Source organism: Balaenoptera musculus, chromosome 2, assembly GCF_009873245.2.
Source record: "Balaenoptera musculus isolate JJ_BM4_2016_0621 chromosome 2, mBalMus1.pri.v3, whole genome shotgun sequence".
In the NCBI taxonomy this organism is placed as follows: Eukaryota; Metazoa; Chordata; class Mammalia; order Artiodactyla; family Balaenopteridae; genus Balaenoptera; species Balaenoptera musculus.
The window spans coordinates 74,827,766-74,851,017 of NC_045786.1; the positions used below are offsets into that span (position 1 = coordinate 74,827,766).

Below are 23,252 nucleotides of genomic sequence, written 5' to 3' on the forward strand. Positions count from 1 at the left end.
ACAAGCCAAGGGCAAAAAAGGAACCACACAGAAAAATTTTTTATTATATTCAATAGAATTACTGTTAGTAATAATTGTAAAGATTTTCATTTACATTCATTTATGAGTGTTCACTTATGTCTATGTATTTATAGTTTGTATAGAATAAAAAAGTAATTGTTAATATTGTTAAGAATCCAGATTTTCAATGTAAGAGGAAAGAGATCCAAAAATAAAACACAAGCTTACATAAAAACCCTAATCCTAAATTTTCAATGGAAATAGTCACATGAATTAATGATTTATCTTTCTAAAATATTTACATTCCTAACTCTGTCCATTAAGAAAGACAAAAAGCAATGATAACCCAGTAGAACAATGAGCACTTTCGTTCCCAGTGGATAGCTTCTAACTATCACTTCTCAATAAAAGGAAATCAGGAGTACTTGGAATGACTGGTTCCAGGTTTGGAACAGGAAATGTAAAGGATGAATCTGGACTATCTTGTTACATCAGAGAGTAAGGAAGTTATCAAAGACTACTGGAGTGGCATCAAAAGGACACAAGCCAGGGACTTCCCTTGTGGCGCAGTGGTTAAGAACCCGCCTGCCAATGCAGGGGACACGGGTTCGAGCCCTGGTCCAGGAAGATCCTACGTGCCGTGGAGCAACTAAGCCCGTGTGCCACAACTACTGAGCCTGCGCTCTAGAGCCCGTGAGCCACAGCTACTGAGCCCGCGTGCTGCAACTACTGAAGCCTGCGCGCCTAGAGCCCATGCTCCGCAACAAGAGAAGCCACCACAATGAGAAGTCCACGCACAGCAATGAAGAGTAGCCCCCACTTGCCGCAACTAGAGAAAGCCCGTGCGCAGCAACGAAGACCCAACCCAGACAAAAATAAATAAAATTTAAAAAAAAAAAAAAAGGACACAAAGCAACTTGAAGATGTTCCCACTGGCCAAAGATGAAACTATTTGAACATCAAAAAGAATAAAAAGACTGCAACACATCAACTATGCTAAAATCCATGAGTTCAAAATGATAATTGAAAATGAAAAACCTCTCTGAATATTGCTGAAGTTTATTCTGAAAAGTGGTAAATGAAGGTAAAGACTCAAGCATTCATCTTACATTTACTGTATGACCTTCATTTCAGAGTAAACAATTAGCTGATGCAAGGAGAATTCTTCCTTATAAAATAACCTCTGTTCATAAATGTAACAGAATGATAGAAAGTCAGCATTTTGCAACCCCTAATGAAATAATGGATCTAGGCAAGATCATCAAAGCTGCTGAAAGTATTACATGAAATGTTGATTGGGAACTTTATGGTGGAAGGATCAGGATGACACCATCTGAAACCTCTAATCAATTTTAACATGCGATGCAACAGAAAGTACACAGCACCACCAAGGAAGAGTTGCTGAATCTAATCAAGCTTTTAGATCCACCAGTTTGCAGGAAAGATGTAGTATATAAAACAAATTAAATGGTATGATGTCAGAAATTGTTCTGAAATTCTCCACTAAAAAAACAAAAAGTGAGGGGTGAGCGATGAAATAAGAATGGCAGAATGCTGAAAACTGACGTTAGATTATGAATATGTGGAAGTTCATTGTATACTTATATATTTTTATATTAAAAATATGTGAAAATTCCCATATAAAAATAATAAAATAACAACAAAAACTCTATCAATGTTATTTTTAGAAAAGGAAAAAAATAATTATTCACGGATTTACATATAATTCCTAGTGTTAGGACTTTACAATTCCAAGGGTTGAACATCTTAAGCAAACTTGTAAAACTCTTAGGTCAATACGGTATGGAGTGCAGTCAGAAAATATGAATATATAGCTGTTGGATAAAAACAAAAAAAACCCCTGTGAAATAGGGATTTCCCAGTCATAATACAAGGGAAAATGGTATCTGTAGTTTGGGATAAAATTTCCAGTGACAGCGTAACTCATGGGAGTCCGCAAGTGCTACGTCTCACACAAAGATGAGGATAATATGATCTTCAAAACTGTCTAATGACTTAAAAAGTGGTTCTAGCAATTACCAAGTCACCAAAGTCTAAGGTGCCTGTGTGAATAAAACTGTGATCAGAAAATCTGGGTAACAATAAGCAATATTTCTAAACTGACATTTATTCAACATTTTATATATGCAAATAAATTAGTAATTTACTTTTAAGCTGACTATTTTAACTACAGCCCTAAAAGTGTATATTTCAAGACAGTCAAAACTTTTTTTTCTCCTCAGTAGGAAAATGGGACTGACATATTCTAGCTCTCTTATTTGGGGGCATATACGGTATTTACATTTCCTTCAAGTCTGGAGGAAATATAATCTATAAATACTTAATTTAAAAGTTAATAGGGCTTCCCTGGTGGCGCAGTGGTTGAGAATCTGCCTGCTAATGCGGGGGACGCGGGTTCGGGCCCTGGTCTGGGAGGATCCCACGTGCCGCGGAGCAACTGGGCCCGTGAGCCACAACTACTGAGCCTGCGCGTCTGGAACCTGTGCCCCACAACCGGAGGGGCCGCGATAGTGAGAGGCCCCCGCACCGCGATGAGGAGTGGCCCCGCTTGCCGCAACTAGAGAAAGCCCTCGCACGAAACGAAGACCCAACATAGCCAAAAAAGTAAATAAATAAGTAAATAAATAAAGTAGCTATATATAAAAAAAAAAAAGTTAATAAGGAGGTCCTCAAACGCACAATTAATTGGGAAACCAAAGGCTACAGCACTATAAAATAAAAATTTAAGCAGCAGTTCAGAGAAGGCACACTGAATAGCCCACTTTGAAACTTAGCTGATATTGGGTTATTTTAAAACATCTTAAGTTCTTGGCAAATATTATAGGGACCAAAACAGGATGTATAATTTTTCTACCCAACTGGCAAACAGGAATAACCCAATGTCCAACAACTCAAGTTGTGTGTCATTTTGGCTTTCTAGGCTTGAATAGAGAGCTCTAATAAATTTAAAAGACAATAATGAAGCAAGAGGCAAATCGGGACTACACAGAGATCTACTGATTACAACAAATGAACCAATATTTGTTATAATGTAAAGTACTGACTTAAGTAACTAATTCTTAGTTAATCTGCCAAAACCCATTAATTATCTACAACTGTTTTGCCTTAGAGAGTTTGAAGGTACAACAAAATACTTAACATGTAAAACATTCTTTCCATCAATTCACTACAGTAATAGCCAATAAGTACTGATGGATAGTGTATGAAAAAGTTGTCCCAGTAGCTTGTTACTATCCATCCATATTACAAATCAAATTACTAAAGTTCAGTAGATAAATCTAATTAAACTTTGAGTCATTCCAATCCTCTTCTAATTCTTAACACACACTAAAACATACTAGACTTGGAGTCAGAAAGCCAGCACTAGAAATGTATCTAGAAGAAAACCCTATCTCTTAAGAATCTAAGGAAGTCAACTTTTTGAGAGCACTAAAATTTTTAGACAATACAGCTAAGTCCCATCAATACTTAAGTTTAGACAGTACAGCTAAGTCCCATCAATACTTGTTTATTCTGAATTTAAATCATTCTAAAATGGTTTTCTAAATGCTTTGTCTGTGATATGAAGGTGATAATGACAGAATCCACCTCATAGGAGTGTTGGGAGGATTAAATAAAACACTTAGAACACTTAGAACATTACCAGCACAGAGTAAATACCCAAATACTGGGTATTTTTACTATCATGACATCATCCACTGTTGGGTAGTAAAGGAACTTGAGGCAAATTCCTTGGAGGACATTCTGGCAACAGCTGCTAGCAAATTTTATAATGCATATACCCTGTGATATACTTTTAAAAATTATTCCTTAAGATATGCTTGCCTGGATGTGCAAAAAATGCGTGTAGAAGGCTGAATGCTAATGAATGTGGCAAATATTCATCAACAGAAGTTGGTTAAATAAATTATGGAACATCCATGCACAGGGGATACTTTGCATCTGTTTTTAAAAAATGAGATAACTAGGGGCTTCCCTGGTGGCGCAGTGGTTGGGAATCTGCCTGCTAATGCGGGGGACATGGGTTCGAGCCCTGGTCTGGGAAAATCCCACACGCCGCGGAGCAACTAGGCCCGTGAGCCACAACTACTGAGCCTGCGCGTCTGGAGCCTGTGCTCCGCAACAAGAGAGGCCGCGACAGTGAGAGGTCCGCACACCATGATGAAGAGTGGCCCCCACTTGCCACAACTAGAGAAAGCCCTCGCACAGAAACGAAGACCCAACACAGCCAAAAATAAAATAAATTAAAAAAAAAAAAGAGATAACTATACATACTGATATTTTTAAAACCCACATTATTTATTTATATTTACATATACTTTCACATTTTCTGCAGGAGATAAGAAGAAACTGCTAACTGATCACTCCTGGGTAGTAAGACTGGGACCTAAGAAGAAGAGGTAAACTTCTACTTTTTATTTTATACTTTCTTGGTACTTTTAAAATTCCACACCAAGTGAATGTTATTATTAAAAACTAGTTTATAGGGAGGGTGGGAGGGAGACGCAAGAGGGAGGAGATATGGGGATATATGTATATGTATAGCTGATTCATTTGTTATAAAGCAGAAACTAACACACCCTTGTAAAGCAATTATACTCCAATAAAGATGTTTTTAAAAAAAAAACCAAAAAGCTAGTTTAAAACACTGGTCTAGGAACCAGAAAACATCAGGAGTACTTGGCTTCAACTTTTGGATTTGTGTTTCCGGAGACAAACAAGGATAATGCCTGAAAATAATGTAATTCTTCCAAGAGAGACAGTTAAAAAACCCACGTGCTACAATTAGTACTAAACAAGATTTAAAAATGAATTACAGAGTTTGCATTTATCTTGACTACTTGAGGACATATGAACTCCTTTCTTCCTAGATAAAAACACAGATCCAGGCCTATATTTACTCTATTCTCATGCTTCCTACAAATATCCGTTCCTTAGAATTTCTGCTTTACATCACCAACCATCCTGCCTCACTAATTTCAAGCAGAAATTGGAGTCTGCTGCTCCTACTCCCCAAACTAGAGTCTTCACATTCTAATTACCTGAGAAAAATGTGAAATGTGACAATTAAGCAAGACAATTCCTATTCTCACCTCCCTCTTTCTCAAGAAACCTCAGGGAATGGGTGCTGTAACCTCCTTTCAGCTGCAGGTGATCTCAATTAACTCTTTTTAAAACAAATATTTGGGTAGGTTAAAAAAAATGAACTAACCATAGCTAAGACTAAAATTAAGAACAAAGTTGCTGATTTCAGGGTTCTGGCAAGAATAGAAAAATAAACGTCGAAGAGGAAAGGGTGTCTTGGAAAAGGAAGGGACCCATATAGAAGGAGAGAAGAGGGAGAAATGGCATATCTGCACAGGAGACTAGTAAGTAGGCTTTGTCCTCAACAGGCAGGACATCAGGCAAAGACTAGGAAAGCTCTGTGTCAGTAATTGGAAACCATTACCTTAGCCGTTTAAAAAGCTCTCCCAACCCCACTTTCCTTACACTTTCACAAGAAATTAATCTTTTACCTCAGTTCAGACTTCACTCCTCAATGCTCACTTCAACAAATTACCTTAAATTACAACAAACTGTAAAAATGGTTTATATGGAACATACACTTCAGAGACTGTACATGAACTTATTCTAGTTAAATATAACATTTACTGTGGTGAGGGGTGCACTCAAGCTAATCATCTATCGATTCATTTTTAACTGATTAATCATAGGCTCTACTGAGCACCGTCAGGACTAAAAGTTTGTGTTCCAGTATTAGAATAAAAGCTACCTCTCAAATGCTTGAATTTATTTTTCCGTTATAGAGAACATGACAAAGGAAAAGTAAACAGTAAGAATAGAGTACTTAAAGGAAAAATAAGTGTCTTTTTTTAGTGACTAGAATTGTTCTTACTGTAGTTGAATGTGAAAGAAATCCATCACATAGCTATCTGAAAAGGCACTCAAAAGTTAAACGTACTAAAGAAGCACTATGGGAAAAAAAACTGTACCATAAATCAACAACTCACAAAATATAATCTGATTATGTATAAAATAAAAACTTTTTCACACAAAAAAAAAAAACCCCAATAAAACCTCTTGCTTTGGGGCTTCCCTGGTGGCGCAGTGGTTGAGAGTCTGCCTGCCAATGCAGGGGATGTGGGTTCGAGCCCTGGTCTGGGAAGATCCCACATGCCGAAGAGCAACTGGGCCCGTGAGCCACAACTACTGAGCTTGCGCATCTGGAGCCTGTGCTCCGCGACAAGAGAGGCCGTGATAGTGAGAGGCCCGTGCACCGCGATGAAGAGTGGTCCCCGCTTGCCGTAACTAGAGAAAGCCCTTGCACAGAAACGAAGACCCAACACAGCTAAAAATAAATAAATAAATAAATGATAAAAATAAAAAAGGAATTCCTTTAAAAAAAAAAAAACCTCTTGCTTTATTTTTGCCAGAAAAATTTTAAATTTTCTATTTAAAATTTTAGATATTTTAAAAATTTGTATCTTAGAATTGGGGTCATGGTTTAATATTACAGTTGGTAATTTATTTATATGGCTTAAAAATAAAAGTTAATAGAGCCTCATATTCCTTCTAAATACAATGAAATCACTAAAATGTAGAAGAAAATAAGCACAAACACAATGCAATAGCCTCCATGCTATACTAAACTTAAGAAACAAAATTTTTACCTGAGGGAACAGTTGGATTGTTTTGGTGGTTTTCACTGGTAGAAACAAACAAATCTTCTTCTCCTTCAGTTGATGAGCTGGAAGAGGATTCACTGCTGAGGTCATTCTCACTAGAACTACTAGAACTGGGGAGCAATGCATATTTTCTTCGGGCTAACACTTCTCGTTTTTTCCTCTGCATTAATATCCTCTCTTTTTGTTTCTGTGTCCTCTGGGAGGAATTATTTTTCACAAATCTCTTTCTGCATGGAAGTCTCCTTAATGAACTGCTATGAAAACAGGGTCTTTTCATTAACAATCCTGAAACAGATTCTGTCTCAGTCCGAGGCCACTTATGGGACCGTGCACTATGAGTTCTACTTTTAGCACTCAAAATTGCCTGGGAATGTCTTACAGAGACTTCTTTATCCTCATCTGAAGTCACAGTATCAGAGTCTCCAAAATGTAGACTAGATGAAGGAGAAGAAAGACAATCACTAAAAGAGGAATCGTTATCTTCATCACTTGGTGTTTCTAGGTGTTGTCTCAATCCTAATATTCCCTGGTTCTCTTTAGCACAATTTTGCATGTATGAAGGGCCAGCCTGCTGGCTTTTGCGTTTTTTCCTCACAACAACACTTTTTTCTTGCTCTTGTTGGTTACCATTCATGTCCTTCTCTTGTTTTTGAGAATCATCACACAAATGTGGGAATTCATTCCCCACTTTACTATTAATCATCTCAACTCCTGCAGGAAAACTTTTGGCTGCCCCAATGGGCTCTGGATGCAAGAGGATCCCTTTCAGACTTTCCTGTGTCTTTGGTGCATCAGAAGGAATCTCACTCTTCATATCCACTTTTAAGGTATAGAGCTTGTTATATTCAGGAGTCCATTGAGACATGGGAAACTTTAAGGAAGGCCTAGAAGACACAATAAGATATTAAGAAGATGGTTAATGTGTTTTATTATACTGTTTAAACAGTTCTCAGATTCCACTGAAAATATCCCTGTAATAGGGCAGAATTGCCTTTTCCTCATCAGAATATAAAATGGCTGTAATGAGTCATTTTTCTCTGATACCTCTTACCCATAAACCCAATTTTTAGAAATAAAGATTACATAACATAAGCCTACTTCAGAACTTCTATTAACCAAAAAACTGATCTTACTGTGTATCTTCCTAACTTCAGCAGCATAACATATTTGGTCAAAATCAAACAATTTCTCCAAAACCTATGATAGTAAAAATAGATAAAAGGATTAGAATTCAAAAGACTTTGATTAGTCAATACTGGTTTTCTCCTGGTATCACATTTTAAAGTGATAATTACATCAAATACTTTCTATACATCTATATGGTTACTATGTTAGATGGATTACTATAAACAATGAACTAATATAAATATAGCTTCTGGGGCTTCCCTGGTGGCGCAGTGGTTGAGAGTCTGCCTGTCAATGCAGGGGACACGGGTTCGAGCCCTGGTCTGAGAGGATCCCACATGCCGCGGAGCAGCTGGGCCCGTGAGCCACAGCTGCTGAGCCTGCACGTCTGGAGCCTGTGCTCCGCAACAAGAGAGGCCGCGATGGTGAGAGGCCTGTGCACCGCGATGAAGAGTGGCCCCCGCTCGCCACAGCTAGAGAAAGCCCTCACACAGAAGCGAAGACCCAGCACAGCCAGGAATAAATAAATTAATTAATTAAAAAAATATATATATATATAGCTTCTCTTTCATAGTTCTTTCCTTCATACTACTCTAGTCTCTAATGAGAACCTGAACTCACCAATAGACAGTAGGCACAACTACTGCATTTCATAAAGTTTTAGATACATACAGAAAGACCAGAGCCAAAACTGAGCTGCTGAAGATCATTCAGTTAAAGCAACACAGCAGAACATAAAATCAAACTTTCTACAGCTAATCTAAGAATCTAAATCATTAAATCTCTGAAATTATGAGCAGCTGAACAAGGGGACTTGAAATTATAGCATCTACATCAACGCAATGTACATACAAGAATGGTGATAATTTAAGGTAGTAAATATAATGACTCAAAATGGAATATACTTATTTAAAAGGTAGTTAATATGACAAATGAAAACCTTTACTAGTGCTAAAAATGATTTAAACAATGTTAACGATTTTAACTTAAGTTTTTATTGAAGTATAACAAAGACACATGTACTCTAAGTCTATAGCTCGGTGAATTCTCACACATCTATGTAACTAGCTCCAATATCAAGAAACATAAGATAACCAGCACTCCAGAAATCCCCTTCCAGTCACTCCACCCACCAAGAGTTGTAACCATTAAGGTAACATCTAACACCATAGTTTTGTACTTAACATGCACTTTGTAAACCACTTCTGAAAAAGAGAGGAAAAAAAGTTATTTAGTAGCAAGTTTTTTCTTCTCCACAAATGACAGTTACAGTAATAAACAACTTCACAGGTATATATTTTAGTATATAACTATTATCAAATAGATGAACAGATGACAGTAATTAAAAAATGAAACAACCTATTTCTATACGAAGCTATTAAAACCTCTATCTTCTTCAAGGGCAGGTTGCTGGTGTATCCAAGATCAGTCATCAAGCCCTGTCTGGATCCGCAGTAAAGGAGGAACAAAAAGATGGGTGAACACATGGGTAGAGCAATTAGCAACTGTAAGAGGCGGCCAGTCACACAAGGATCACCATAATTAAACGCAAGAAAAAACAGGCCACAACGATAAGGCACAGGTATATGTGATTCAAGATTTAAGCTGGTCCCACTAGGATAGCTATAATAAAAAATACAGATAACAGCAAGTGCTGGCAAGGAAGTAAAGAAATTGGAACCCTCATACATTGCTGGTGGGAATGTAAAATGGTGTATACACTTTGGGAAAGTAGTTTGGCAGTTCCTCAAAAGATTAAACACAGAGTTATCACATGTTCCAGCACTTCCACTCCAAGGTATACACCCAAGAGAAATGAAAACATACATCCACACAAAAATTTATACACAAATATTCATAACACCATTAGAGCCACTCATAAGAGCCAAAAAGTGTAAACAACATAAATGTCCATCAACTGATGAATAAATAAATCCACAAAATGGATTAATACTTAGTAATCAAAAGAAATGAAGTACTGATTCACGTTACAACATGATACGAACCTCAAAAACACCATGCTAAGTTTAAAAAAAGGTCAAAAAACCCACATATTTTAAGATTCCTCTGATGGTTGTTCAACTCAGTGAATACTATGAAAACCACTGAGTTCAGTACACTTAAAGAGAGACTTGTATGGTATGTGAATTATATCTCGATAAAGCTGTTGCCAAAAAGTCAAGATGTAAAGTATCATAATTATCTGGGTATCAGATAATTATGGACCCCTCTTTTGATTCACATCAAAAAAAATCATGTCATTTGAAAAAATCTGGGGTTCTTCCAGAAGTCATGTCTCCCAAGAGCTGTGCTGAGTTGGATCTCTGAGGAAATAGTCTTTATATGCTGAAGAAAAAAGGTGTCTTAGACTCCTCATCCTTAATTACTAAGTCACCCTCTGGGCCTTGGTAATGGAGATCCTGAGAGGCAATAAAAACTTGCCAAAAGAACAGATAAATTATGAGACCAGGAATCCATAAGTGAATTTACAAAGAAGTGATTCATAGCATAATTTACTAAACTCAATTTCTTTTCCATCAGTTTATGCCCCAAAGCCAAAATAATGAACTCTTTATGGTTAACTCTGCTCTGGTTTTTGGTGAATTGTCTGCCCCATTCAAGGCGGGGAGGGAGTAAGGGAGAATGGTGGTGTATAGTGTGGTGTTTGGTATGTGCATTTGTATACCAGTAACTGTTCTCTGCGTTGTCATGCAGTCCTTAGATGCAATATTAACATCCCATATTTCCTGAGATGTTCCCACCAGGGGAGTACAAATGTATGCTCTATTTTGAACTAAGAAAAAGAAGAGGAGCAAGGTCATGTAAAGAAATAAATACCAATACTATATTTTTTTAACTAAAAAAGCACCAAGATTAACACAAAGGATCACTAAAGAATGTTCTGAACTATTTGCTATTTGATAAAATCATGATCTAGTCTTTTATTTCTGTAAAAATTATTGGCTGACCTAATTTACAAAGGAGGCAAGTTTGCACTAGATATATCTGTCTCCTTGGCCACATTATGAATGGTTTGATATTATACAGTGTTTCAATACTGAAATCATAACACTAGTCCCTCTTCGTGCTGGTTTGATCCAATCATTTTATTGCTATAACAGCAGCATACCAATTACTCCTGACAGACAATAGTTTAGGATACACAACTAGTAAATCTTGCATGAAAAAAGCACAACAGCTAAAAAGGCTAACTTTCAGAACTAAAAATTAGGGTTAGGATTTGGCAATTTACATTATAAATTAAGCTTATATGAGGGTATAAGCTTAATAAGGGGGGTAAAAACCCATTAAGATTACCAATACAACTTTCAGGAACTGTACTTCTAAACTGTAATACAGTTTAGAAACAGTCACTATTATTAGTATGAACCTTCACTACCAAAGGTAAATATACTTTTTTATGATTAACACAATAGTTTAAATTTTGAATTTTTTAAATAATTAATTTTACAGAACTCTAAAGGAACAAGACTTTAAAAGAAATGTATAAGATAATTTTGAATTTTCTACAAAAGTTTTAGAGGTTTTCAGAAAATTAACTAGAAATATGTTTGCTGTTTATTTTCTTTCATATAATTACATGGAAAAAATTAATATTTGTGGCACAGGCATGTTTTAAACCTTTTCTCTTTCACTGATATTTATTTGACTTTGTGCCAGTTTAAGAATATTAAATCAAGTGCCTGACAGAATACTTTCCTATTATTTAAATACTTTATAAAAACCACTACTTATAGCTAGATAATATAGACAGTATACTTTACATATTCCGAATAATGAAAATTTCATTAGTAAGAAAGAACAGTACCAACAGAGTGAAAAGGCAATCTACAGAATAGGAGAAAATGTTTGTAAATCATACACCAGATAAGGGATCAGTATGAAGAATATATAAAGAACTCCTGGAACTCAACAACAACAAAAAACAAACAACCCAATTAAAAATTAACTAAGGACTTGAATAGTCATTTCTCCAAAGAAGATATACAATAAGCACATGAAATAAGCACATGTGACAATAAGCACATGAAAATATGCTCAATGACTTCACTAACCATTACGGAAGTGTAAGTCAAAAATAAGAGATACCACTTCACACCCATTAGGAAGGCTATTATCAAAAAAAAACCAAAATAGCAAGAGTCAGTAAGGATGCACAAAAACTGGAACCCTTATGCACTGATGGTGGGAACATAAAATGGTGCTCTGGAAAAGGGTACGGCAATTCCTAAAACAATTAACACAGAATTAGTGTAGGATCTAGCAATTCCATTTCTGGGTATATACCTAAAAGAAAGCAGGGACTTGAACAGATATTTGCGCACACACGTTCATAGCAGCATTATTCACAATAGCCAAAAGGTGGAAGCAACCTACGTGTCCAATGACAGATGAATGGATAAACAAAACGTGGTACACATACAATGAATATTCAGCTTTAGAAATTTAGGAAGGAATCCACACAAAAACCTGCGCACGTAGGTTTACAGCAGCTTTATTCATAATTGACAAAACTTGGAACCAAGATGTCCTTCAGGAGGTGAACGGATAAACTGTGGTTTATCCAAACAATGGAATATTATTCAGTGCTAAAAAGAAAGAAGCTATCAATTGATGAAAAGACATGGAAGAACCTTAAATGCATTATTATTAAGTGAAAGAAGCCAACCTGAAAAGGCTACATTGTGTATGATTTCAACTATTTAACATTCTGGAAAAGGTAAAACTATGGAGACAATCAGTGGCTGCAGATCAGTGGTGGCAGGGCAAGGGCAGGGGCTGGGAGAGGGGGAACAATGAATAGGTAGACCACAGAGGATTTTTAGGGCAGTGAAAATACTTCGATATTATGATGATGACTATATGCCATTATGCATTTGTCTAAACCCACAGAAGGTACAACACCGAGAGTGAACCCTAAGGTAAACCATGAAGCTTTGAGTGATTACGATGGGTCAATTTATGTTCATCCTTGGTTAAAAAAAAAAAAAGTATCTTTTGATGACATATTGATAATGGGTAAGTCTATGCATACGTGGGGGCAGAAAGTATATGAGGAATCTCTAAACCTCCCTTTCAATTTTATTGTAAACTTATAACTGCTCTAAAAAAAAAAGTTTAAAAAAAAAAGAAGGAAATTCTGACACATGCTACAACATGAACGGACCTTGAGGACATTATATTAAGTGAAATAAGCCAGTCACAAAAGGTCAAATAGTATGAGTCCACTTATATAAGGTACATAGAGTAGTCAAATTCATAAAGACAGAAAGTAGAATGGTGGTTGCCAGGGACTAGGGGGAGGGGGAAGGGGAGTTAGTGTTACATGGGTACAGAGTTTCGGTTGGGAAGTACAAAAAAGTTCTGGACATGGATGGTGATGATGGTTGTACAGCAATGTGAATGTATTTAATGCCAAACCATATACTTAAAAATGGTTAAAATAGTAAATTTTATATTATGTGTAATTTACCACCACCACAAAAAAAAAATCCCTACACATTTAATCCTGTTGTGGTATCTGTTTCTCAGAGGACCTGGACTAACACACACTTCATTTAAAGAACCAATCTCTTTTCCCCACCACTCTATATCACATCCTGATTTCTGTAAAGTAACTGACTTGCCAATTAAATGAAATTATCTCATTATTTACTGTACATTGTACAAGTTCCCTCACTAGAATGGAAGTTCAAAGAAAGCAGAAACCTTGTCTGTCCTATTCACTGCCTGACTTGTACTAATTAAAACAGGTGACTGGGAAGCAGCTGCATAGCACAGGGAGATCAGCTCAGTGCTTTGTGACCACCTAGAGGGGTGGGATAGGGAGGGTGGGAGGGAGGCTCAAGAGGGAGGAGATATGAGGATATATATATACATATAGCTGATTCACTTTGCTATACAGCAGAAACTAACACAACATTGTAAAGCAATTATACTCCAATAAAGATGTTAAAAAAAAAACACACAGGTGACTGGCACATAGTAGGCACTCAATGAATATTTTTAAATTGGATTAATCAGTAAAAGAATGTATGGATAAAAGTAAAAAATGACTGCTGTATTTTTTGCTTGGGTAACTAAGAATATGATGATACCAATCACTTAGATAGGAAAGAGGAGAATATGAAGAATGAGAATAATAGTAATAACAAAATTATGTAATAATTATGTCTAAGACTTCTTGAACATTTACCATGGCCCAATTTTCAGTTACAGAAGCTCTAGAACGACAGAAGACATTTATCTTATATTTGGGAGTCCAATAAGCCCTTAAAGTAGAGAAACTGATCTCAAAAGGGAACAGTAGGGAAATAAGAGATTTTTCTTCTCTATAAAATTGGCAAACCTGATCTACATTGCTGCTTCTCAATGTGTAGTAAGTATTAAATAGTATTAAATAGTATTAAATAGTGGTTGCATCTTCCAGAAAGTCTGTAGAGACCACTTTTAATGTCTCTGAGGGCATCAAGGTCCAAGGTTAAAAAATAAATCTTCAGGGACTTCCCTGGCAGTCCAGTGGTTAAGACCCCGCACCCCCAACGCAGGGGGCCCAGGTTCAATCCCTGGTGAGGGAACTAGATCCCGCATGCCTCAACTAAAAGATCTCGCATGCTGCAGCTAAAGACCCTGCATGCTGCAACTAAAGACCCTGCATGCTGCAACTAAAGAGCCCACATGCTGCAACTAAGGCCCAGCACAGCCAAATAAACAAATAAATAATAAATTTTAAATAAATAAATAAATCTTCAAACCGGAGAACTGGCTGGATTCAGTCATACACATGTTTTATTTGGCCTGCACAACTCAAGGGGAAAAAAAAGAAAAACAACTGATAGTTAATGGTGAAACACTATAGGCATTCTCACTAAAATCAAGAAGAAAAAATGGTTTTCATCACTATATAACACTGTTCTGGAAAGGCTAGTCAAGTCATTCAAAGAAGAGAATGGACATAAATTTTAAAAATGAAGTGATTTTTTTATCATTATTTGCAAATGACATTAACAGATGAGAACAGGAAAACCACTGGAAACAGTAAGACAGACAGGTACATGTATGTTTACCAAAATAATACTCCACAATCAATGACTTTCCTTTAAATAAACAGTAGCTAGTTAGAAAATATTACAGAATAACAAAAATATACCACTCACTATAGAGGTGAAAAGATTTAATACCTAGTATCAAATTTAACAAGAGACACACAGGACCTTTAAGAAACAACTACTATCATGTCAATTATGCAAAAATTAATGGGAAATTTTCTTCAACTATAAAACAAGGGAAACTAGTATTCCAGTTCTCTTCACCTTCAAAAATTCTGTTATCTACAGTCTTCTAGAATACTGTAGTTCATAGTTTTCTGTTCAGCAGCTCAGAATTTCTCCTTATTTTTCCAAGTAAAATCTTGAAACCCTCTGAGTAGAGAAAGGGAAGGACAGGGAGTCTCACTGGACGGCTCTGTGTTGCTATTAAAGGGACCCATCCTATTATTTGCTAGAGTCACAGATCAGTCTTAGGGTTGCATTTCAAAGTAAGTGAACTAAGAAGGATTTACATGGAGAGTGAAAGGATTGAGACCTAAATCCAGAGATGTTTACTCTACTCCTTAACCTAAACAGATATCCATAGAGACAATGACTTGAGAGGAAGTGGACATGGGATATCCAGCCTCCATTCCATGTTGCTCTGGACATTATTACTCATGGTATGAAAAGGAATGAAGGTACAGTACAATGGAGTTTAGAACTATCAGACTCTCAAAGTTGCCTTATGAGAGGTCTGCCCAGGATCACTACCTCCCCTGAAAGGGTAAAAAGGAACCAAGAAGCACAGAAAGCACCCAGTTTACATTTAGAGTTCCCATGGGTTGATTATTTCATCGAAGGCTTACTCTGTGAATGCAGAATTTTTGTGCCCCACCATCCCAGTACAAACTTGACCTCAAATGACTTAGGGTAGAGAACTAGCTGATTAACCAAACCACCAAGAGGAAGACTTCAAAAAAAGAAATCTTCTATCTCCAAAATATTCTAGGAAGCTAGAAAATAAAGACAGTACAATAATAATCAAAAAAGCTATAGTGAATCTAAGGACTTTGGGAAAATATTATGGAAAAAAAAACACTCAAAGGATACTGAGTGAAAGGGAAGGTGATTATCCACATTTAAGTGGGATCACTGACAAAAAGGAGTAAATAGTCAAGCAAAGGTAAGTGTTATTCATTTGTGTACTAAAAAGATCTGGGTTCAAGTCTCTACCCCTGACTATCTGTGTAACCTAGGGCATATTACTTAAACTAACACTGTTTCCCCTCTATAAAATTGGGACAATAACAGTATCTACCTCGTAAAAGTGCTTTAAGGGTTAAATGAGAGTACCTATCAGAGTGCCTGGCATAATGGCTGTTACTAATTCCTTTTCTACAGTTACACATATAAGGCATACAATGTTTAGGGCCTTCCCTTATAACTAGAAATAAATGAAATCCTTAGAGTCAAAGAAGGGCATAAAATCGACTGTTCCTGCAGAACCTTAAAGTACAGAAATAAAGGCCTAAGATTCTTTCGCACAAAACCTAGGAAAGAGAATAATTCTAGACTTTCCTTTACTATGGAGGATTTGTTTGGGGAGTTGGATGTTTCAGCTGCCTAATTTCTAATACTAGACATTATACTTTTGGAAAAAGAGAAATTAAGTATCTGTCAAATAATAGGTTTCTATTACTCAATGAACTTAATGATTTTCTTGTTCATCTTGTTTAAAGTACTCTAAAATCCCTAAGTATTAGTCATCAAAGAAAAACACAGCTAGCATCTATTTAGGTCTCCTATGAGTACAAACTGGGTGGAGTTCAATATATTATAGAGAGTCTACTGCTCTAGTCATGATTGTGTTATTATCAGGGCCAGTAGCAAAGTGAAGGGTGTATCTATCCTGGCAAGCCTGAAGAGTATCTGGCAGTCAGTATCAACTAGTTAGTAAGGCAGTATTACAAATTATAGGGTACAATGCACAAATATCTAACATTTCTGGCCTGGACTTTGGAATTTATATTACAACATGAAATATGAGAGATAAAGATATTGCTAATTATCTATTATATAAAATATATTCTATCAAGAAAATATGAAAGAATCAACCAAAAAAGGCTTATATGCAGAAAACTACAAAACTGTACAACACAATCCTCATAAGTGGAGAGACACCTCATTTCTGAATGAGCAAACACTCCAAATTGGCTCTGTTACAAATTAGAAGATACAAATTTTTAAAATATAAAACATAAATACCATCACCATAGACATCTTGGGCCTTTAAAAACATCATATATTTTTTTAATAGTCTGAAAACATAAATGTAAAGATTAATTCAAATTCATACTGTTTGCATCCAGTTTCTCATCGTTTTGTTCACTGAAAATTTCAAATAATTTTGAAACATTTGATTAATTTTGAAACATTTCAACATTTAATTAAAAATAATAACTATACAGTTATATGTATAACTGAGGAGGTATAAGTGAAAGGGAAAATTTGAACTCAAACTTTTTTTTTCCTTTTTTAAAATCAAGCATTAATTTTTACAACAAAGATAAAATTAGGTACTCTTGTTATCACTTATATGTGGAATCTAAAAAATAAAACAAATGAATGAATATAACAAAACAGAAATAGACTCACAGATATAGACAACAAACTACTGGTTACCAGTGGGGAGAATGAAGGAGGGAGGGCAAGATAGGAGTAGGGGGTTAAGAGGAACAAACTACTACATATAAAATAAACAAGCTACAAGGATACAACACAGGGAAATATAGCCATTATTTTATAATAACTTTAAATGCAGTATAATCTATAAAAATATTGAACCACTATGTTGTACACCTGAAACCAATAAAATATGGTAAATAAACTATACTTCAATTAAAAATTAAGGGTATATGCATAAAATAAGCTGCTATGCAGCCTTTAAAAATGAGGTAGGCTCTGTACAAACTGATAATTTTTTTAAAGCAGGTTGCAAATAAGTGTTATAATGTGACCCTTTTTTGTAAAACAACTTATATTTATACATGCATGGGGACAATACAGCAAAATACACACTTAGTTTGGGACTGAAACTGTAAGGTGGAGACTTAGTGCACTGGGTTAGGAGCATTTATCTTCGGTGTTACAAATTTCTGCATGGTTTGATTTTTTATAAAATGATCATTTGCCACTTCTGAAATCAAAGTACAAGAATTTTTTAAAGGAGTGAAAAAAAAGAACTGAATATACTTTATTTTTCCTCTGGACTAGGACACAGCTTTGTTAGTAGCAGATTACTATATAAGTCAAATATATGATAGTATGATTTTTATGAGAATCTTGGCTAAGCATAAAATTCCTCCTTAGTGACCAGAAATGACCACCAGTCCTGGACAGCTTAATGAGAGAATAGGGCAGAAACTGATAGCATCTAATTGTTAGCAAATCTGAATGAAGTTGTCAAACTTGAGAGTTGATTATGCTTTTTAGTTACTGCTACTAGTCTACCTAGGCACGTTGTTTCTGAACTTATCTGTATGAAGAAATTTTCATGCTTGGAAAGTAATAATCTATCATCAAATAATCTTTACCAATGAAAGTACAATAATTATTATAGTTGAGTTAAGTGAAAAGTGTCCATAAAAAGTCAAAAAAATGTTCAAGGAAAACAAACCTCCACAATCTTTCGTTCTTGATAGTTTTTCAAATAATCAATCTGCCAACTTTCAAAAAGCTTCAAATTCACAAACTACTCTTAAGAGATTATTATTATTGGGCTTCCCTGGTGGCGCAGTGGTTAAGAATCCACCTGCCAATGCAGGGGACACGCGTTTGAGCCCTGGTCCGGGAAGATCCCACATGCCACGGAGCAACTAAGCCCGTGCGCCACAACTACTGAGCCTGCGCTCTAGAGCCCGCGAGCCACAACTACTGAGCCCACGTGCTACAACTACTGAAGCCCACGCAGCTAGAGCCTGTGCTCTGCAACAAGAGAAGCCACCGCAATGAGAAGCCCTCGCACCGCAACGAAGTGTAGCCCCTGCTCACTACAACCAGAGAAAGCCCATGTGCAGCAATGAAGACCCAACGCAGCCAAAAATAAATAAAATTTAAAATAAATTTAAAAAAAAGAGATTATTATTATTTAAACTGTCAGTTTCCAAAACTGAACTTCAAGTGGCATCCAGGTTTCCTTGGAGACTGGAACTCAGTGAACTGAGAGTTCTTTCTTTTTTAAAGTGATAGAGGCCAACATAAAGACAATATTTTTATATGTGGAAAGATATCTGCTTTAACTTGCCTAATTTCTTATCAAAATTTAATAATCTGCAAGAGCTAAATGTAGAATTAAACCATACTGCTAAATAAGATCTGAAATCTTTACCAGAGTACATTTAACATTTTGAACTAATTTTTGTTAACAATTTTAAGTGATTTGGTCTTTTACTTACGAATCAACAGTCACATATGTTGAATGATGCTAAAGAAATAAGGAGAAATCAAAATCAAAAATACAAAAATAAAAATTGTGGCTTATGCAAGACTCTTTGAAGTCACAAAGAGTCACAACCTCAACGAAGCAGTGAGCACATCCTTGTGAGAAGCAGGAAATACTATTTGAAATAGGTAGGGTGGAACCAAATGATGGTGGGCTGAAAAAGTCAAGATGAAAATTTCTGACTCATACAGTATATGCCTAGCTATTCAATTAGTTCTAGAATAACTACAAGCCTATGTCAAAGGCAAATGCAATAACCAACTTAAAGTGGACACACAAGAATCACTACCTATGAGGGCTTTATGGATCTGTGGGCAGAGATATAAATAAGATATAGGGTCTTATCTTTCAAGAAGTTCACAATTTAGTATGACAAAAAGAACATAAAAGACCCAAATACAAATGCTATGAATAATGATATAAATAAAAGCACTCTCTATAGAACACAAAGGAGAAAGCATGTGGTGTCTCTGGTAAAGGATTCACATAGAAGGTGACATCTAAGTCAAACCATGAAGCATGCAGAAGGTGATGCCAGGCAGAGAAAATCCTTCATTTCAAACAATGCTGAGACATGGCAAAGAATGACAGTATCTAAGTACTCTGATGTTTGGGGTATGGGTTTTTTTTTTTTGGTTTTGTTTTTTAGAGGGAGAGACTAAGCTAGAGTCAAATCATCAAAAAGTGAGGGATAATGTTTCTGCTTAACACAGTTTAGATTGAAGGTGGTGCTAACAGCAAGAGGCTGGAGAGAAAGCAGAGAGACCAGGGAGAAGGCTTTGCAGCGGTGGGGGCAAAAGGTGGTTTTAGCGTTGGAGGGTGGTGTGAAGGAAGGAGAACTTGTTCACCAAATCAAGGGCTGCATCCCCAGAATCGACCAAACTTGAGCCAAAACACCAAAATATGACCCTGAAGCTGTCTACATTTTTTCAGAGCACTGCTCAACAAGTGAGCTAGAACCACAAACTGCAGAACACTACAGAATTATGCCATTTTGGAATGAATGCTGTTTCTTGCTGGTATCACACTTGGCCTTAAACTTCATACCCCCTAAATGAAAAAAACAAAAAACAAAAAAAAAAACCTTCATACTCCCACCCAAAAAAATACTCGTGTTAAAATATGGTATCTAGGGGGCTTCCCTGGTGGCGCAGTGGTTGAGAATCTGCCTGCCAATGCAGGGGACACGGGTTCGAGCCCTGGTCTGGGAAGATCCCACATGCCGCGGAGCGACTGGGCCCGTGAGCCACAACTACTGAGCCTGTGCGTCTGGAGCCTGTGCTCCGCAACAAGAGAGGCCGCGATAGTGAGAGGCCCGCGCACCGTGATGAAGAGTGGCCCCCGCTTGCCGCAACTAGGGAAGGCCCTCGCACAGAAGTGAGGACCCAACACAGCCAAAAATAAAATAAATAAATAAATAAATAAAATAAAACTCCAATCTCTAAAAAAAAAAAAAAAAGAAAGAAAAAAAAAATATGGTATCTTTCGTTATTCAGTAACTTATAATTCCCTTGCGTAAAATACTCTTCAGGTTTTATCATGGTGTTGAAATAACTCCTTTTCTCTTTCTGTAAGGCAGTAATAAATACTCCACTTATTTGGAAGTCAGATTTCCAACAACTTCAACTCTTGGGAACAGAGCCTAAAGGAAAATGATTCTACGAAGGTTCAAAATAATTGTCAGAAAGGCCACATGCAATTCAATACTCAGAGACTATTATTTTATATTTAATATTAATAAGCTTAGTTGTCTGATTACAGGTATAACAGACGGAATACTGGTGGCAGCACCTAATAATTAAAAGATAGAAGAACTAGGCCACTTGTCCCAATGACTAAAAAGTCAGCAGTTTGCCTAGATTAAATAACATTATTTCTGTGAACAGATTCTGAGGGCAACACTGTAATAAGCAAAGAATAAAAGCTGATGTTCAGAATCATGATTCTGAGCCATCCAGAGGACTGTTCTCAGTAAATAAACAAGCATACAGCATGTTTAGACATATTTATAATAAATGGTTAAAATTTGTAGTTGCTTACCATGGGTTAACATGGTAACATGTCAATTGTGACTAACAATATTATCTCAATTTTTATTGAAAATGTACAAATAAGATGACAATGTCGATGGTACAAAAAAACGCATATAAATTCACAAAAATGGTAAAAGAATAAAATATACAAAATACCTGCAAAATATGAAACTATATTCCTAATATGCAAAGTTTCTTCAAACTGACAAGAAGGAAAACATATGTGAATTCTACCTATAATGTTTTACTTACTTTTATTCTTTTTTTTTTTTTGAGAAATTTATAAAGCGAAATAACCAAATAGGAAAAAAAAAAAAGGAGAGAGATTCAGATTTGTTATTTAAAAACTTTGGTCCCTAGTGGGTGTCAGATCTAAATTGCTAAATATAAGTAGGAGGACAAAGGTTGAACTATAGAATCTTTAAAAGATTAGAAATTAAGTTCAGAAAACCTTGTGAATATCACTGGCTCTTTCTTCAACTGTTATGACAAGGATGAACTCTGCTATTCTTTGACTAAAACCTTTTCTTAGAGCTACAGTTGCTATTTCAAACCAGGTTTTCCAAGAGAATTCAACAACAAACTCTTTTCTTGATCCAGATCCATTCATTTTCTAAAATACTTAGTAAAGTTTCAAGGCAGTAATAGATTTAAAAGCTCAAATTTCCATTACTTGCAACCAAACTCCAGCAAAAGCAATTGGAAAGAGGCTCCGACCTCCCTAATCTTTTACCTGCCCTGACAGTCTACAAATCATTTGTAAATGACTTGTATGTTGAAAAACAAAAAATTTCAGCATTATGGAAAAGAAAGGTAAGGTTGGAATAACAGCAGTTATGGCAAAATAATATTACTGATGATGACAGCAATAATGATGATGATAATAATGGAGAGGAACAGGCTCAAGGAAGCCTGAAATTCCTGTTAGCATAAGTTCTCAAACACACTTCTTTGTCCATGGAAGGTTTCCTCATGACACCCTTCCTTTCTGCATCCAAAGAGAGTTCATCTTTTCTGAAATTCAGAATAAAACAGAAGAACCTAATGACTCTTCCCCATTTGCCTGCCCTAAAACAAGCATACATTCCTTAAAGCTTTCTAACTTTAACTTTTCTTTTTTTAAACACTTAGAAGTACTTTTAAAAATCTGCTTTTATGACTCCATAGCAGAAGACAAAGTCAACACACACAGATACTATCAAGTACTATGATAAAAATGTGTGATGCTATAACCACTCTACCATTCATCCAAATATCCAGATTCAGACTTTCCACATTGTGCACAGGAATTGAAGAAAAAGGGCACTAGGACCCAGCACCCAGATTCTGATTTTTAATATCATTCTTCAACAAAAGGAATCAGGGCTCCTTGGAGGAATGGCTGATACTAGAACTGTGGCAAGAAAAACAGATGAGCCTGGAGCATCTTACAGTGCCAAAAAGTAAAGGACACAAAACACAAAAGGAAGGGGCATGTCAAAGGGACACTGGAGCCAACCTGCAAGAGCTCCCAATGGCCAAAGCTAGAACAGTTGTGGCAACAAAATAAATAACATAGTACTGAATTCAAACCCAAAGTCTGAAATAAATATCCATTTAGTCCACACTGATATAAACAAATGACTGAATAAATAAGTGGGAGTGAAAAGACAGAAGAATTCCCAATGATTATTGTAGATACATCCCTTCCAGAAGGTGGAACTTTGAACAATTTGTCCCCCTTTAATGACTTGCTTCCAAAAAAAGAAAAAAGACCAACAGGAAAGGACAGTAACTTTACTGTGGCGAAACCCGGCAAACCCTAACTTGACCAGGTGATCAAGGTTAATATCAT

At 36.1% G+C, this 23,252-nt stretch overlaps 1 protein-coding gene across 11 annotated transcripts in view; it reads right to left on the bottom strand.

Moving 5' to 3' along the window:
* The window catches only part of RNF111 (ring finger protein 111), an 86,040-nt gene that overhangs the window by 44,102 nt on the left and 18,686 nt on the right, over window positions 1-23,252 (bottom strand). For 10 of the 11 annotated variants that reach the window (XM_036842699.1, XM_036842697.1, XM_036842700.1 and 7 more), the window contains one exon: window positions 6,693-7,591. In XM_036842699.1, the coding sequence (XP_036698594.1) occupies window positions 6,693-7,572 (880 nt within the window). In that variant the 5' untranslated portion in view covers window positions 7,573-7,591. Of the gene's footprint in view, window positions 1-6,692; window positions 7,592-7,840; window positions 7,905-23,252 lie in introns of all 11 variants that reach the window. The other variant, XM_036842691.1, reaches the window with a different exon arrangement.